At 43.4% G+C, this 19436-nt stretch overlaps 1 protein-coding gene across 8 annotated transcripts in view; it reads left to right on the top strand.

Annotated features, from left to right (window-relative positions):
- Positions 1-19436, top strand: part of LOC138755288 (septin-7) — a 196317-nt gene that overhangs the window by 157672 nt on the left and 19209 nt on the right. For all 8 annotated transcript variants that reach the window (XM_069921003.1, XM_069920997.1, XM_069921001.1 and 5 more), the window contains 4 exons: positions 765-899; positions 5609-5726; positions 11314-11406; positions 14417-14513. In XM_069921003.1, coding sequence (XP_069777104.1) covers positions 765-899; positions 5609-5726; positions 11314-11406; positions 14417-14513 — 443 coding nt within the window. The remainder of the gene's footprint in view (positions 1-764; positions 900-5608; positions 5727-11313; positions 11407-14416; positions 14514-19436) is intronic.

Genomic DNA, 19436 nt, shown 5'->3' with positions numbered 1-19436 from the left:
GCCACCTCAATTGATGCAGTGACATCACATCCAAATCTCATAGCCTCACAATTTCAACTGACAAAAATAAAAATTGCTAAAATTTGTTTCGTTCACATTTTGTTTTTTCTTCTACGTTACCGTAATTCAGCAAACTTTATTTTGTGATTGAGTATTCTTCTTTCTTTGGCTTGGCTTCGCGGACGAAGATTTATGGAGGGGGTAAAAAGTCCACGTCAGCTGCAGGCTCGTTTGTGGCTGACAAGTCCGATGCGGGACAGGCAGACACGATTGCAGCGGTTGCAGGGGAAAATTGGTTGGTTGGGGTTGGGTGTTGGGTTTTTCCTCCTTTGCCTTTTGTCAGTGAGGTGGGCTCTGCGGTCTTCTTCAAAGGAGGTTGCTGCCCCCCAAACTGTGAGGCGCCAAGATGCACGGTTTGAGGCGATATCAGCCCACTGGCGGTGGTCAATGTGGCAGGCACCAAGAGATTTCTTTAGGCAGTCCTTGTACCTTTTCTTTGGTGCACCTCTGTCACGGTGGCCAGTGGAGAGCTCGCCATATAACATGATCTTGGGAAGCCGATGGTCCTCCATTCTGGAGACGTGACCCATCCAGCGCAGCTGGATCTTCAGCAGCGTGGACTACCACAATGAGCAGTCACCTGTATGTGTTTGAAAATTTTTATTAATTTACAAGGCATCTGTGATTTGCAGAGCAAGCTGGTCTTTTTTTACTATGTTTGAAACTGTGAGTAACTAATTGTTTTACTGATGTGTGTTTTGCAGCTGGCAGCCTGTTATCGATCACATAGACAGCAAGTTTGAAGATTACCTTAATGCTGAATCCCGTGTGAACCGACGCCAAATGCCAGATAGCAGAGTCCATTGTTGTTTATACTTTATTGCTCCTTCAGGCCACGGGTTGGTAAAATGTTTTCTACAGTTGCAATAACTTTTAACAGTTGAATATTTAATATTTTGCATGCACTCTAGTTCTGCTATTTTTACAATGGTGTACAAATCAGTCAATAATAATCCCCTTTAAAGGACATGGAACATGTAAAGAAGCTCCACAACCTAGCAGTCCTTGCTGATGGTCATCTTCCCCTAAAGAATATTGTGGGTCACCTCGCTGTTATTTGTGTCTGCCATCTTTCCTTTAACAACCAATTGAATAATTATCAAGAAAGAAAATGGAAGCCATTGTAACTTTTGCTTTTTTCATCCTACAATTCAGGAACCTCAGTTGGCCTTCCAAGTGATTCCTCTGGTCCATTGTATGGAATCAGTTTTACAATGTGGCCTCCTCTACAATCAACAAACTAAATGCCGATTGGGTTATTGTTTTGTGGAGCACCTGCACTCAGTCCACAGGAATGGGCTTCGAAGTCCAAATGCTCTGTTGCAGGCAACATTCTGCTGAATCTCTTCTGCACCCTCTCTTGTGCTTTCAGATCCTTCCCTGAGTGGGACTCCCAGACTGCATGCGGTACCCAGGGAGCATTTATTTCTCTTCTTGCTATTTCCTTCATTTTCTGCTTCATCAACTTTTATGGATGTTATCACACAATGTCTTCCAACCAAAGTGGATAATCTTGTTAATCTCCATTTGTTATCCTTGTCACGTGCAGCCCATTTGCACAGTGGGAGCAACAGCATAAACCTCGGCCACCCCATGGCAGCCATTGCTGTAGCCCAGCCACAATGCAGCAACAAAACAGCAGGGTACTGGTACTACCACCATCGGTGGGGCTGCAATGCCCGGGGGTGTGTACCTCCTTGCACCTTTTCAGCAAACCCTGTCCGATGCAGGGAAACGAGCAGTTTCCAGAAAAGGCCTGCTTTGCCTTTGCGACCAGAAGGCCCAGCGGGAATTCCTGATAGACACCAGTGCAGAAATCAGCCTAGTTCTGCCCATGTTCTTTGAGCAGAAAAACAATGGCAGAGGCCTAACCCTACAGGCTGCCAACGGTTCAACCATCCCCACCTATGGGACACTTTGCATGATCATTCACACTGGGAACGCTGTTTTCAGGTGAGACTGTACCACTGCCTCAGTAGGCCAGCCTCCTCGGAGCAGATTTCCTCCAGGCAAACGAACTCCTGGTCCACCTCAACCGATGCTGGCCGATTAATGCCACTACCTTCCAGGTTTTCCCCCTCACACTGTGCAAACAAAGTGAGTACACTGTACTGCTCACTAACTTCCCCGCTCTACTGGCCCCCAACTTCCATGATGCAGACCAGCACATGGCGTGCAACACCACATTGAGACCACCGGACCACCCGTGTGCGCGCGGGTGCAGTGACTGCCCCAAGATGAATTCCTCCAAGCCAAGGCTGAATTTGCCACAATGGAGGAATTGGGGATTGACCGCCATTCCAACAGCCTGTGAGTTTCACCGCTTCACATGGTCCCAAAGAACTCTGGCAGCTGGTGTCCCTGCGGAGACTACCGCAGGCTCAATGATGCAACAGTAATGGAACTGAATCCCGCACTTACAGGACTTTGCCGCATGACTCCAAGGTGCCCAGTTTTTGTCCAAAGTCGATCAGGTGAAGGGCTACCACCAGATCCCAGTGCACCAGATAACATCTGGAAGATGGCCATAATCACCCCATTTGGCCTCTTCAAGTTCCTGAGAATGCCATTTGGGCTGAAAAACGCAGCCCAGACATTCCAGCGCCTCATGGACATAGTGATGAGAGTCCTGGAGGGGATTTTCATGTACCTGGATGGCATCCTCATTGCCAGCCCAAACACCAGGATCCACAAAGAATATTTAAAACACCGTTTTTTCCTGGCTGCAGACTTTTGGGCTAAATGCCAGTTCGGTTTGTCCACCATCGACTTCCTTGGGCACTGCATCTCCAGCGAAGATACTTTCCCAAACCCAAAACCCTCAGAAGCCTGCAGAAATTCCTTGGGATGGTGAATTTCTATCATCGCTTCCTTCCAGGAGCAGCAGCCACCATGCGCCCTCTCTTCGACCTCGCTAAGGCAGGTAACAAGGAGCCCAGCTGGTCTGCAGAAGCACTCCAGGCATTCGTGGAGACCAAAACAGCACTCTCCAAAGCCACGTTCCTGGCACACCTGGATCCAGACTTACCTCTTTCGTTAACAACAGATGCCTCAGACCAGGCAGTGGGCGCAGTGTGGCAACAGTGGGTGGATCACCAGTGGCAGCCACTCACTTTTTTCAGCAAACACCTCGAACCACCCGAGCTGAAGTACAGCGCATTTTGTCGCAAACTGCTGGCAATGTACATCCTCAAAGGCCGAGTGTTCACGGCCGATATGGACCACAAGCCTCTGGTGCAGGCGCTGGGCAAAGTTTCAGACCCCCTGGTTGGTGAGGCAACAACACACCTTTTGTACATTTCAGAATATACAACCGTTTTCCGCCACATAGCAGGGAAGTTCAACATGGTAGCTGATGCACTGTCCAGGCCAATGATCTCTAAGGTGGCAGGTGGCATCGACATGGGTCAGCTCACCAGGGACCAGGCTAAAGATATTGACACACAGGCATACCGCACTGCCAACACCAGCCTTCAAATTGAGGAGTTCATACTGGACCCAGGAGGCCCAACACTCCTGTGCGATGTCTTCAGGTCACCCCAGGCCAATCCTGCCCATGGCCTGGAGATGGCGGGTATTCAATCACGTGCATGGACTCTCTCATCCTTCCATTCGGTCAACAGTCTATCTCATTTTGGACAGGTTCGTATGGCACAGGCTTCGGAGCAAAGTTTCACTTTGGGCAAAAACCTGTGTACAATTCCAGCAAGCCAAAGACCATCGGCATACACCCACAATAGACAGGTTCAACCACATGAACATTGTAGGGCCCCTTTCCATCAGCCAGGGGATGAGGTACCTTTTCAACGTGGTTGACCACTTTACACACTGGCTATAGGCAGTGCCCATGCCAGCCTGGAACACGGAGACCTGTGCGAGAGCCTTTACCTCACAGAGGGTCGCCCGTTTTGGTGTCCTTTCCCACATAACTTCAGTCCGGGGAGCTCAGTTTACCTCTTGTCTCTGGGCGACCCTGGCCAAATTCTACACCACACAGCTCCCTACCACCCCCAATCCAATGGGCCGGTAGAGTGCTTTCACTGCCATCTAAAAACAGCCCTCAAACCACGGTTGCATGGGCCCAACTGGATGGGTGAACTCCCGTGGGTCCTGGTGGGCATCCGCACAGCACCTAAAGATGACCTCCCTACCTCATTGGCTTAAATGGTCTACGGTGCACCGTTCTCCATCCCAGGCGATGTCCATTTCGGTTCCATGGAACCACCACCAAATGCCCTGGATGTCCTACAGTGGCTGAGGAATCACATCGCCTACCCACATCCACATCCTACCACTACCCACGGGATGCCAACCAGCCACATCCCACAAGAACTTTGTCTTTGTAAGATGGGGCAAACCAGGTACCCCCCTGCAGTTCCCTTACGAAGGGAGGGGGTTGTATGTACTCTAGACATTGGAGGCAGGCACATCATGTTTACAGTCAACTGCCTCAAGAAGGCCCACTTGGACTGTTCAGAGCCTTTCCCTGCCCCAACAGTATGGCGCCCGCCAAAGACAATCTCCCAAATCTCACTCAAAGAGACTGTGATTCTGGGGTGATTCTGGATGTAGTAGGCCGAATTGCCGTAGCAAACAGCCAGCACGGCAGGGTGCAGGGGCTTTCCCCCGACCGCGCAGAATTTCCAGGCTGCAGGAGCGCATTACAAGGAGAACGGCCAAGCCTCACAGCAGCATTATGACATCACTCCTGTGAGCCTGTCGCCGCCCCTAAAAAGGAACACACGTGGTTTGAATAAACTTGTTTACTTGCTTGGTGTGGACAGCATTTATTTCAGCAGCTCTGCCTTTAGCAGTGCTACAGTCACCTCAGAAGAAACACCCTTAATTATGCAGCTTTATAAAATTAAATGCATTTTAGCCAGGCAAAACATATTTTCATTCTAAATAAAAGACTTTGTCTAGTCTACTTGCATTCTTTTTCTGCCATTAAGTGAATTGTGTATTTATGAAAAGCAAAGGAGGCCACAGGCTTCAAAACATTTTCTACTTGAGCATTTCATGAAAACATTTGTGATCAAATGCTTCATTAAGTTATCAATTGCACCAAATGCCTTTACATTTGAAATTATTTATTTGTCATGTTGAATTGCAGAGAATGTAGCACAGAAACTGTTCCCTTAGCACATTGAATTTGCACTGACCAGTGACATTACTAATCGAGTCTCTGTTTTTATTATTTAAATAGTAAACTAGTAAATAGTTTGTACATTCTCCCCATGTATGCGTGGATTTTCCCTGAGAGCTCTGGTTTGCTCCTACCATTCAAAATGTGCTGGGGGTGTAGGCTAATTGGGTGTAATTGGGCAGTATGGGGTCATGGGCCAAAATTGCCTGTTACTGTGCTGTGTGTCTAAATTTTAAAAAATTAAATCAAAATTTAAAAATTTAAATGGTTGCTCAATTGGGTGACTATCATTTTGAATCAAGAAATGATCAAGTTCATCTGTTAACTGTATTTAAACACATGCTTCCATCAAAGTTTTAAATGGACAAAAAATTTACTAATTCAGATGTTACATTTCTGCAGACTAAAGCCATTGGATATTGAATTCATGAAGCGCCTACATGAGAAAGTTAACATCATTCCACTTATTGCCAAAGCTGACACCCTCACTCCAGAAGAATGCCAACAGTTCAAGAGACAGGTGAGAAGATGGGATCAAATGCTTTTTAGAGTTTTCTTTACTCCACATTCATTGGAGTGTATGGATTTTTTTAATGTAAAAAGACTGTCTGCATTGTAAACACATTGTTGCCGAAGAAATTGCTTGACTACTGAGCAAAGGTGCGGCAAAACCATTTTGTGTGTGTGCACACGGTTGAAATGTAACCAACTAGAATACAAATGTGCTTCATCCTGTCCTGTGCATGGTTCTCACCTGTGCCATAAATGTAGATAATTATGATCTTTAGAGTTATGGTCACTCCAAGAAACATGTTATCATCTATAAGGACCATCTGTCAGTGTTCTCATAACCATATAACCATTTACGGAGCGGAAACAGGCCATGTTGGCCTTTCGAGTCCGCACCGGTTCACTGATTTTGTGCGCCCTCTTCAGGCATTGGTCCCAGTAGATCTTCATTCAATAAAGATGGGCGAATTCAATTCAGGTGGAATCAGATAATAGCAAAACTATGAGCAAACAGATTGGCTGTCTGTGTACCAAAAATAGTAAAACTTGACGAAACTGGATTTATCAAGAAAAGACAAACAATAGACAATATCTCTAAGTTCATTAACTTAATCCATGCAGTACAAGGAAAGAAGACTCCAACAGTGGTGGTTGCTTTTGACGCAGAGAAAGCCGTTGACAAGGTAGAATAGAATTATTTATTTAAAGTACGACAGCGCTTCAACCTACCAGAGAAATATGTTAAGTGGTTTACTCAAATCAAATGTAATTTCATTAAAAGTGACATTTAAACTCATTTTATTGGTGCCTCAGGCAAAGAAAGGAAACTTGTATTCAAAGTCACAATGAGATTCTAGTGATTTATTGGTTTGTTCTGGGTCAAAAATTCCAGTTAAAGTTTGACACAGAAATCCCAAGTAGATCAAAACATTGTCCTGTTGATGACGTGTCATAAGGTGCATGTTCAAGGAATTGACATGCTGCAATGGTCTTTATCAACTCCACAGATGAGTGTTTTTATTCAGATGTGTGTTTCAGCAGAAGGCTGGTCATTGAACTTTTGGGCGATGGAGACCAGTGAGAAACTGGTATTTAGAGTAAAAAGCAATCTGGTGGAGAAACTCAGTGGGTCGAGCAGCATTAGTGGGAGAAAAAGAATGGTTGATATTTGGGTCCAGAATCCTTCTTCAAAATTAATTATCCAATAACTGTTTTGCAATACACAAGTGCTGGAGAAACTCAGCAGGTCAAACAGCATCCATAAGGAAACATAGGGACATCACCAATGTTTTGGGGCTGAGCCTTTCATCATGAGCAAAAAGCAGGTAGGTGCATGAATGAAAATGTGAGGGAGGTGAATGGGGAAGAAGCAACAGGCAAGAGGTTATCAGTGGATCTGGGTGAGAGGGCAGAAAAGTTAAAGGGGAGTGGGGTAGCTCTCTGAATGGAGAGGGAAGGAGATGGGGAGCTGGAGGAAAGGAGACAGAGGGTATTGTTATGGGTTCTATATATATATATATATATATATATATAAAATATATATGGAGAGCAGCGTGATTAGTCGCTCCAATGAATGTTGAGGATGGAGTGGAGACAACGCTGGTGGAAGTGTTCTAGGAGCCGTAGGTGATGCCGGTAAAGGACCCATGATTCGGAGCCGAACAGGAGTGTGGGTATAACGGCTCTGTATACGCTAATCTTTGTGAGGTTTTTCAGTTGGTTGTTTTTCCATACTCTTTTGTGTAGTCTTCCAAAGGCGCTATTTGCCTTGGCGGGTCTGTTGTCTATCTCGTTGTCGATCCTTGTATCCGATGAAATGGTGCAGCCGAGATAGGTAAACTGGTTGACTGTTTTGAGTTTTGTGTGCCCGATGGAGTTGTGGGGGTGCTGGTAGTCATGGTGGGGAGCTGGCTGATGGAGGACCTCAGTTTTCTTCAGGCTGACTTCCAGGCCAAACATTTTGGCAGTTTCCACAAAACAGGATGTCAAGCGCTGAAGAGCTGGCTCTGAATGGGCAACTAAAGCAGCATCGTCTGCAAAGAGTAGTTCACGGACAAGTTGCTCTTGTGTCTTGGTGTGAGCTTGCAGGCGCCTCAGATTGAGGAGACTGCCATCTGTGCGGTACCGGATGTACACAGTGTCTTCATTGTTGAGGTCTTTCATGGCTTGTTTCAGCATCATGCTGAAGAAGATTGAAAAGAGGGTTGGTGTGAGAACGCAGCCTTGCTTCAAGCCATTGTTAATGGAGAATCACACTGCTCTCCATTGCAGGCAAAATCTTCGCTAGGATTCTCCTAAATAAATTCTCCTAGTGTTGCCGAAAATGTTCTCCCAGAATCACAGTGCAGCTTTCGCGCAAACAGAGGAACTACTGACATGGTCTTTGCCGTCAGACAGCTCCAAGAAAAGTGCAAAGAACAAAACAAAGGACTCCACATCACCTTTGTTGACCTCACCAAAGCCTTTGATACCGTGAGCAGGAAAGGGCTTTGGCAAATACTAGAGCGCCTCGGATGCCCCCCAAAGTTCCTCAACATGGTTATCCAACTGCACGAAAACCAACAAGGTCGGGTCAGATACAGCAATGAGCTCTCTGAACCCTTCTCCATTAACAATGGCGTGAAGCAAGGCTGCGTTCTCGCACCAACCCTCTTTTCAATCTTTTTCAGCATGATGCTGAAACAAGCCATGAAAGACCTCAACAATGAAGACGCTGTTTACATCTGGTACCGCACAGATGGCAGTCTCCTCAATCTGAGGCGCCTGCAAGCTCACACCAAGACACAAGAGCAACTTGTCCGTGAACTACTCTTTGCAGACGATGCTGCTTTAGTTGCCTATTCAGAGCCAGCTCTTCAGCACTTGACGTCCTGTTTTGCAGAAACTGCCAAAATGTTTGGCCTGGAAGTCAGCCTGAAGAAAACTGAGGTCCTCCATCAGCCAGCTCCCCACCATGACTACCAGCCCCCCCCACATCTCCATCGGGCACACAAAACTCAAAACGGTCAACCAGTTTACCTATCTCGGCTGCACCATTTCATCGGATGCAAGGATCAACAACGAGATAGACAACAGACTCGCCAAGGCAAATAGTGCCTTTGGAAGATTACACAAAAGAGTCTGGAAAAACAACCAACTGAAAAACCTTACAAAGATTTTGCGTTCGGCTCCGAATCATGGGTCCTCTACCGGCATCACCTACGGCTCCTAGAACGCTTCCACCAGTGTTGTCTCTGCTCCATCCTCAACATTCATTGGAGCGACTTCATCTCCAACATCGAAGAACTCAAGATGGCAGAGGCCGACAGCATCGAAACCACGCTGCTAAAGATCCAACTGCGCTGGGTAGGTCACGTCTCCAGAATGGAGGACCATCGCCTTCCCAAGATCGTGTTATATGGCAAGCTCTCCACTGGCCACCGTGACAGAGGTGCACCAAAGAAGAGGTACAACGACTGCCTAAAGAAATCTCTTGGTGCCTGCCACATTGACCACTGCCAGTGGGCTGATATCACCTCAAACCGTGCATCTTGGTGCCTCACAGTTCGGCGGGTAGCAACCTCCTTTGAAGAAGACCGCAGAGCCCACCTCACTGACAAAAGACAAAGGAGGAAAACCCAACACCCAACCCCAACCAACCAATTTTCCCTTGCAACCGCTGCAACCGTGTCTGCCTGTCCGGCATCGGACTTGTCAGCCACAAACGAGCCTGCAGCTGACGTGGATTACCCCTCCATAAATCTTCATCCGCGAAGCCAAGCCAAAGAAGATATATATATATATATATATATATATATATATACATACATACACATATATATATAAATTGTTTTTAAAAGAGATAGATTGTGGGGGTTTGAGTGTAGGCCACTTCACAATCAGATACTTACACTTACTTCTCTTTTAAAATGCAAGAGCTTGGCTGAAGCCAAACATTCAGGAACCAGTGGCTTTGCAAAAGGCAATGGAACGGCTTTGGAAGGAACTTCAGAAGTAGGTACAAAAGGTACAGGCAGAGGCTGATAAGATCTTTCAAAGATTGGGTTTGGAGCCCTGCAAGGAATTCTGGTTTTTGCAAGCAGAGAAAGAAAAAACAGAGAGGTGATTTCTCTTAGAGGGAGAGAGAAGTCAGTTCTACATTGGCTTTTGAGGCTGCAACATGGCAAGCTGGGAGGCTTGTTGAAAACCCCATTTTGAAGACGGGTTGTGAGTTCTAAGTTCAGCATGTTGAAAACCCTTGTAGTCCTTACAAGAGGAAATGGCTGGCTAGAGAGTTTCTCCTGAAATAAGGGAAACAAGAGGAACTCTGGTGACCTGGAAGAAGAGGTTATAATTTGGAAAACCCATGATGGGGCAAGTTTCTTCGGCAAGACACTGAAGTGACTGATCGGAGAAAATCTGTGTGTGTTCAACGAGCCACAAATACATCTCTGAAACCAACAAGAACTTCCTGAGTGGTAACCATTTACCTTTAAGCTGGTGAAAAATTCATATATGTTAAATTCTGTGCACAGTATAAGAATTGCCTGATTCTGGTGAACTTGGAGAAGTGAATGACTGGACTATTAAAGCAAAGAACTTTCCTGAACATATACACGTTACACATGTGTTTAGAATTAGAAGGGGGTTAAATTAGGTTATGTTAATAGTAATAAGTTAAAGTTTGATCCTGCTTTTATGCTTAAAGAAAATTAAAAGCAACTTTTGTTTAAGTAACCATTTGTTTTGGTGAATTTCTATTGCTGCTGGGATTTGGAGTCCTCTGGTCTTGTAACAGTATAGAGAAATAGAGAGAGACGGGGGGGGGGACCCAATGGAAACTGGAGCTCGATGGTTGGAGAGTGCCCAGACAGAATATTTGATGTTGTTCCTCCAATTTGCAGATAGTTTCATTTTGGAAGTGCATGAGGCCATGTAAAGACACGTCAGTGTGCGATTGGGGTGTGGAATTATAATGGTTGGTCACTGAGAGGTCCTCAATATTGCAGCTGACAGAACTAAAGTGCTCAACGAAATGATATCCCAGTCTGTGACCAGCCTCTCCATTGTAGAGGAGCCCACAATGGAAGCACCAGATGCAGTAGATGACCCCTGCAGATTTACAAGTGAAATGTTGTTTCATTTTGAATGACTGTTAGGGGCCCTGAATGATGTTGAGAGAGGAAGTGTGGGTACAGTATCACATTTCCTGTGGTCACAGGGGCAGGTACCAAGGGGAGGATTCGTGGGAAGAGATGAGTGGACTAGGGAGTCCCAGGGGGAGCAGTTCCTGCAGAAAGCGGAGAAGGGAAGATGTGTCTGGTGATAGGATCATGAAGGTGGCAAAAATTATGAAGAATAAGATGTTGGATGCAAAGACTGGGGTGGTAGGGGAGGACAAGGAATCCTCTCCGTGTTGCATCTAGAGGTGGAAGGGCCATGGCAAAAGTGCAAGAAATTGAGGTAAGGGCTGAGTTGATGGCAGTAGAGGGGAAGCCACATGTGTTTTTGTAGGAGGGCATTTTGGATGTTTTGGAATGGAAGACTGAATCCTGGGAGCAGATGTGACAGAGGCAGAGCAATTGAGAGAAAAGCTGTTAATCCTTGTTGTTTTGCAGGTGATGAAAGAAATCCAAGAGCATAAAATAAAGATTTATGAATTTCCAGAAACTGATGATGAAGAAGAAAATAAATTGGTAAAGAAAATTAAGGTAGGATATCAACAACATTGTGGGGTCTTGCTATCCATGTTGAAGTGTGTAGCTGCTTCCCTGGAAATGGCAAAGCATTACCTACTGTATAATAAAGGGATCAGTTGATAGAAGGAAAAACCTTGCATTCATTACTGTGATTTTCAACTGTTTTCAATGACCTCTTGTTGATTTATTAATCCCCAAGGAAGAGCAGTTTGATCACAAACTAGTACTATAAATAATGTCCAGCAAGAGAAGTTTGTAAAATGTTGCTGAATTTATTTGAGAAACTTTCAGATATCTAATTTTATTTATTAGATATTAATCTAATTATATGATAAATTCATAATTCAATTTTCCCCTATTCATGAGTAGCTCTTAAAACTGCTGTGTTTTACTATAAGCTGAAAATCTGCCCAAATATAAATTCAGTGGGAACATGCTAACTGTTGAGGAATTGCTTTCCAGAAGACTGGCTCCTAAATATACTAGATAATGGCAGAATGGAAGGCAAAGGAACACCCAAAACTATGACACTTCCAGAAGCAAGCCAGAAAGAAGGCTGGTAAATCGACTTGTACTGTAAACCAGGGAAGAATTTGTACATGCAAGTTTTGAAACGCAGCCACATAATGAAGCTTAAAACTGAAATTAAGTTTGGCAAAACCTGCACTGTGTCCAAGTAAATGCATTTCAACGAGAAAAAATTATTGTGACTTTGGTAACCATTTACTTTGTGATTGTTTAATTTGGATTTGTGGATTTTTTTCCACATCTGTCGAAAGAACCTTACGTGGCCCATGGCCAGTTTGTTGCTGCCTTCAAATGTCTTCCAGTGGGAAGAATAAAATCTGTGCTCAAATAATGGATTGAGCCCTTAGCCTGAGGTGTCAATGGGGGAGGGGATGTGACACACCACAGATGTTGGCGCTGTATAGACAAGCCACGTGTTCAGAGTGGAAGGAGTATCACATTGAATGAATGAATGGGGAAGTCCTTGCCCGAGGGATCGGGGTGCCAGGGCAGAGCAAGCAAGAGAGTGTTCTGCTGAAAAGCAGTATTGTTTTGGTTCGAAGTTTCTTTGACCATGGTGCATGTCAAAAGTCTGGCAGATGGCTGTTTCCTGTGTCATTAAAAAATCCATTCTTGATGGTTTTTGAAGATTGTAATCTAATGCCACACCTTTCTCTTGGAAAAATATCCACTTCTGATAGGCTTAAACTTTCTTTTTGGAAAGTGGCTTTTAACAAATAATTTTTGTAACATCTAGTCAAAGTATCAAGTTCCAAGACCCAAATTATTGCCAGTGACTTCATTAACAGCTTGCCTAATAAGTATAAACAAATGAAAAAGTACCAATGAAAACCTGCAATGGTGCATACGTCAGGATACTCTTAATCGACAGCATTTAACATCATCATCCCCTCAAAACTGATCAGCAAACTCCCAAGACCTGGGTGTTAACGCCCCACTGTGTAATTAGATCATGGATTTCCTCACCTCCAGACCACAATCTCCATCAGTACTGGAGCACCACAGGGTTGAATTCTTAGCCTTCTGCTCTACTCACTTTACACCTACGACTGTTTATCTCAGTATGACAATAACACCATCTACAAACTTGTCGACAAATAGCAGGGTAGCAGGTTGTATAAAGGAAGGCGATGAGTCAGCATACAGGATGGAGATTGAAAACTTGGCTGAATGGTGCACCAACAACAACCTTGCAAATCTAAGGAGCTGATTTTTGACTTCAGGAAAGGATCATTGGGGGATCAGAGGTGGAGATGGTGAGCAAATTTAAATTCTTGGGAGTCACTATCTCAGAGTATCTTTCCTGGACCCAACGCATGAATGACATTGTGAAGAAACCACGTCAGCACCTTTACTTCCTGAGGAGTTTGCAGTGGTTTGGTATGATACCAGAAACCCTGGCAAATTTCTACAGAGGTGTGGTGGAAAGTCTGCTGACCGGCTGCATCATGGTCTGGTATGGGAACACCAATATCCCTGAGTGTAAAGCCCTCCAAAATGTAGTGGACTCAGCACAGGACATCACAGGCAAAACCTGGAGTACATATACAGGGAGCACTGCCGTCAGAGGGCAGCAGCAATCATCAAAAACCCATATCACCAAGCACATGCTATGTTCTCACTGCTGCCATCTGGAAAGAGGTATAGGTGCCACAAGTTCATGAACAGCTGCTACCCCTCCACCATCAGACTCCTCAATGACAAACTCATTCAGAGACTCATTTAAGAACTCTAGTGCACTTTATTGATTTTCTTTTGTTCTCTCTCTCTATCAGTCAATTTGTTTACATTCGTTATCTGTTTACAGTTTTGTTTACATTGTGTACAGTTTATTTTTTGCACTACCAATTAGTGGTAATTCTGCTGAACCTGCAGGATAAAGGAATCTTAGGGTTGTATGTGATGTCATGTATGTACTCTGACAATAAATCTGAAAACCTAGCAATCAGTGGTTCAGAAATTGTTCAGTGCACATCAAATGTTGCTCATTTTTGGGTCAGACTAAATCTAAACCAGAAGGTACATTCAATTATGTCTAAATAAAAGGAAAATTCATCTCCCTTTGTTTGGTTTAAATTTGTCATCTGATTACTGACTGCTTGTCAGTGGGGACACTTCCATTAATCTATTTAAACATTATTTAGAATAGCTCTGTCAAGACTGTACCTTCTCTGCATGAAGAAAATAGCTTTGTTTTCTCAGCCTGTCCACATAACTGCAGCTCTGCAGGCCCACCCCCACAAAATCTGCACTCACAAGGCCTTGAAGTCCTTTGCAAGTTATACCCACAAGGAAGTCCAACATTGGTTTAGAAAAGTTCAGCGGTCTATTTCTCACATTTTTAATACTGCGAGTGCCCATTGCATCACAAGGTGAAATGTGATGATTTAATCTGATCCAAAGAATGAAGTCTGATCGCTTTATTTAGCTGCCAATTTAAAATTGCTTTAAATTGTTTGTGAATTATTCTTGATTAGTTTTGTCCTCTTTGCAGGATCGTTTACCTCTTGCTGTTGTAGGTAGTAATACTATCATTGAGGTGAATGGAAAACGTGTCAGGGGGCGGCAGTATCCTTGGGGAGTTGCAGAAGGTAAGTCTCTCTCTTCTACTGTCACGTAAATTTTTTTAAAAATTGCCTTTCGTTATCTCTGGAATGCTAAAAAATCACTCCTGTAGCCCATAGTCACTGTTTCAATTGAAGAAACATGGCAGCTACTTTGCACACACTAAGCTCCCTTAAGCAGTGTGATGTTAATAGTCATGTTGACTGAGACTTGATTCTTAGCCAGAAAACTTGGTATACTTTCTCACTGATGTACTGAAATGTTAAACCAGATTTCTGTGCTCCAAGCTTTGGACACGACCCAGACATTTTCTGGATTGGAGTAACTCCCTTTGAGATGGGTTTTACATCATTAGAGTTAGAAGTAAGATAAATAATTAGCTAGGAAGCAGTTGAGATGGTGTGGAAGTTGATGTGCATTTTTTTATTTTTAACTTTGGGAGATGGAGTAAGCTGCAATACAGGAAATCTGAAATACAAACAAAATGCTGGAAACACTCAGGTCATATGTCATGTATGGAGAGAGAAGCAGTTAATGTTTCAGATTAATGACCTTTAAGGAAAAAGAGTGTTTTACATTGCAGAGAACAAAAGGAAAGGATGGGGAAAGAACAGACCAAATGATTAAACTGCATTGCTGAAAGATTATGGTCAAGGCCTGTGATTGTCTGGAGGAGATGTAAACAGGATACAAAGAAAGGAATTTGTGCTTAGTAGCAGACGGGTGGGGAAAATAGCAGCTGTGAGCTCAAGGCTGAAATGGCTGCTTTCAGCATAAAGTTTGGGAGGCTGTAATGTGTCTGGAGGGAAATGGGTGATGTTCCTCAGTATGTTGAGCTTCGTTGGAACAGTATGGGACACTGAAGCCGTGGGTCAGACAGGAGTGAAATGGAAAATAGAAAATTGGGTCATCCTTGCAGATGAGCCATCAGTTTTCTGGAAAGTCATAAACCATTGCAAAGGATAACATTGATAGCACTGAATGTGTTCTAAATGGAGAGAAGTGATTTCTTTGGACAATCTCATAGTTTCACTACATGTTGTATTATTGGTTGCATACATGATAATGGAGAGCCTTGTGGTCAGATCTGGCTTTGCTTACAACTTGGACTTTCTGTTGGTTTCACATGTGTATAACTATGTTAAATGTTCACTGTGAGATTTAATTTGCTTCAATTTAAATTCATGCAATATTTAATTTATCATCGTATGAGTTGTGTGGTTTCAAAAAGCATGTGTTGGTTGTTTTCATTTTGATAAGATGGCAAAGAATCTGCATTCAACCAAAAAACCTCTCTGTATGTGGAGGTTGAGTGTAGTGGCTACAAGAGCATTATTTCCAGGCATAGTTACAGAGGAAATTCTTGCAATCTTTGAAGTGTTCTGTTGTCAGGAAATTGAATGGTCTGGCTTTCCTGCAGAACCAGCTTGTACCTGTGGAGAAATGAGATTGAAAAATTGTCTCATCTGTAGGTTGTGGTGAAGATGTGGGTCATGTTTGCAGTGGCTCATTGAAAGGGCAGTGTCCAAATTTCTGGTAGACAGGGAGGTGGTGGATTGCCATTAGTAATCTTCTGTTGTTAGAAGTCAAAGTATTTTGGAAAGCTGGAATATTCACTTGCAGGTGCCTGTCACATACCATTTATTTCGAGTTGTGAAACCCAAAAAATTTCTTTAAAAATGGGGTCGACTTAGATGCTGAATATACTTTTGAGACCTTAAATTCAGCTCAAAATCCAATCCATGTTCATCCGGCGTATAAATTGATCCTAGAAAAACCAAGAAAAAAACCCGGCTGTGACAGATTTTTCATTGTCTGAAAACAACAACACATTTAGAACCCTTTAAAATCACTCTTGTTATCATTGTCTGAAGCAAAGATGGTGGCAAGCACATCCATACTCTCACTGTTTAAACAGTCATCATATGGGTCCCAGTCTGTATCTGATAAGGCTGTTTTAGCTTTGTCGTCAGTGTCCCACAATAAATAATCTGTGCCATCAATTGCACAAGAGATACTGCACTTTTTAAATGATTTTATATCAATCTCTACTTTATCTTTGCCTCGTGCCTTGAGCATGAAGTTACACAGCATTAATGATGCAGGAAACATTGTTCCGCCTCTTGTAAATGACTTTTCTGCACTCAACATCCATATATTCCATTCCACCTGCACATGGTCTTTGAATGGCTTGTTCAAGCAGATATCAAGAGATTGCAATATAGAAGGCAAGCCATCCAGGATAACTGCCATGTAAACATTATGTAGTGCTAATCTACTTTTAGTGTTCTCAGTTAAGTGGCTACAAAACATATCCCAGACCAGCAAACTCCATTCTTTGTGTAAGCTGCCTGGCTATAGTTTTACACCATTTTCATGAAAATGTACAAAAATACCTGCAGGGAATTTGATTTTCAATTTTGCGTTTGAATTACCATGGGTTTTAACTTGGTCCCATTGACCATGCACGATAACACCACGGTAAACCTGGTCCTTTCGTGGCCCGTACTTCTGGTTTAACACCTTTTCATGCCTATCATGTCAAAATTCATGGGGGTTTCGTCCATGTTTCCGATATTTGCCAATGTAAACTGGTGTTTTTGCTGGTTACATATAATCTTTTCTTTTCTTTCTTTGGCTTGGCTTTGCGGACGAAGATTTATGGAGGGGGTAAATGTCCACGTCAGCTGCAGGCTCGTTTGTGGCTGACAAGTCCGATGCGGGACAGGCAGACACGGTTGCAGCGGAAAATTTGTTGGTTGGGGTTGGGTGTTGGGTTTTTCCTCCTTTGTCTTTTGTCAGTGAGGTGGGCTCTGCGGTCTTCTTCAAAGGAGGTTGCTGCCCGCCGAACTGTGAGTCGCCAAGATGTACGGTTTGAGGCGATATCAGCCCACTGGCGGTGGTGAAGACTTACAACTTTATGATCAAGATCTTTTGGTAGTTTCTGTGCAATTTTTGCTTTTTGGCGTAATACCAGATTTTTCCTGTACATGAAATGATTGCACCAGCCGATTGTAGCCTCAAAATCATCACTGAGGTCTGGATGTGATTTGGCCCTGCATTGCAGATGTTCTTATTTTATTTTGGTGACTACGTAGCAATCTTACCTTTGTTCACGTACCCATTCTGCAACGTGATTTTCCAACTCTGGCCAACGAGTGATTCCTTTTCTCAAAGAACATTGCTTTTTTGGTATTTTTATTTAAGTCTCCTCTTTCTTCCTCCAATCACCTACCAATTTCTCATGCACATTAAATTTTCTTGCAGCAGTTCAATTGTTGGTTTTCTTGGCCATTTCTATCACTTTCAACAAAGCTTGCTTCATATTTTCATCATGTGCTGCGTTGTGTTGATGGACCCTCCATGTTGGCAGTCACCTCCAGCCAATGCCCACAGATCGATCCATGCGATCTATGGGGGTCGATGTATATGTCAGTCAATGGCGCATCTCAGGCATTGTGAGCTTTGGGGGTCGACTTGTATGCAGTTAATGGGGCACCTCAGGCAGCCAGAAAATGGGGGACGACTTGTATGCTGGAAATACCATAAAACCCTTAAAATGAGGCTGACTTATAGCCGGTTGACTTGTATACAGAAGTATACAGTATTTTGCTCTGCATGTGCTTTCATATGACATCGAATGACATTATTGCTATAAAACTTAAAGTTTACTTGATTGTGGTATAAATCTGTTTTAAAGATGATTAGAGTCTCTGGTAGAACACTTCCAGCTAGGTACTGATGCTGGGTAAATGCACTGAATTTAATACTGACCCAGTTCTAAAGCAAGCTTATCCTTGAACACTGGGCTAATTAATCTCGTGCACGAGAATTAATGTTGTCAGCAATAAACCTTGTCCCAAGTCCCTACTCTGTCTGCATCCTATGTGTGCAGAGTTAATATTTGTGAAAATAGAATTGAGTTTGGTGAAAACTGGGGTTTGAATTTTTCAGTTTCATTTTTGGTTAAGTTCAATCGGGTTTTTTTATGCTTGTTATTGTTTGCCAGGGTAGGCACTGTATCAACTTTTTAAAATTTCCATAACAAATTGCAGACCGATTGGTAGTCACATTAAATAATACCTGCTTTCCAAGTTGTTGATTGCAACCTGGATTTATTAGTATGGATTTTTCTTCTCTCTTCCCCCATCACCAAGTTATTTGGAAGTTATTTTGAACATGGTTCACAATCAGATGTGATTGATCATTAGACTAGGTGCAGTGTCTAAATTTAAAAGAAACATATTGCCAACAGATTTACAGTATTTATGAAAATCTGAGGTTTTAGGTCTTTTGAGGAGTTTTTCCAGTAAAGATGATACAAGTTGTTCTCATTCTAGTTGGTCCAGTTTTCTGCCAGATGTAGAGGGGAATGATTTGTGGATCATTGGGAACTCTTCTGAGGAAGGTCTGACCTCTACAAAAAGGACAGGCTGCACCTGAACTGGAGGGAGACCAATATCCTGGCAGACAAGTTTGCTAGATCTTTTGGGGAGGGTTTAAACTAGTTTGGTGGGGGGGGGGGTTGGAAATCAGAATGAGAGTACGGAGATTAGGGTAAAAGGATAACTAGATTTGAAATGGAAAGGAATCAGATTGTTAAAATGAAGGAAAGGGGGTAATAAAAGTAGATGGTAATCAAAGGAGTGAATGTGGGGGACATTCTCTCGTGTATATATTTCAATGCAAGGTGCATGGAGTGAAATGTAGATGAGCTTAGAGCATGGATTGACGCATGGAAATATAATATTGTAGCCATCATTGAAACTTGGTTGTGGGGGGCCATGATTGGCACCTAAATGTTCCAGGATTCTGATGCTTTAGGTGTGATAGAAAGGCGGGGGGGGGGAGTAAAATGTGGAGGAGTTGCATTGCATGTTAGAGAAAACATTACAGCGGTGCTATGGCAGGATAGATTGGAGGGCTCATCCAGTGAGACTATTAGGGTG

The sequence above is a fragment of the Narcine bancroftii genome, chromosome 2, assembly GCF_036971445.1.
Source record: "Narcine bancroftii isolate sNarBan1 chromosome 2, sNarBan1.hap1, whole genome shotgun sequence".
Lineage (NCBI taxonomy): Eukaryota > Metazoa > Chordata > Chondrichthyes > Torpediniformes > Narcinidae > Narcine > Narcine bancroftii.
Note: the sequence above shows the minus strand (reverse complement) of the source record. Positions and strands in the feature narration are given on the sequence as shown.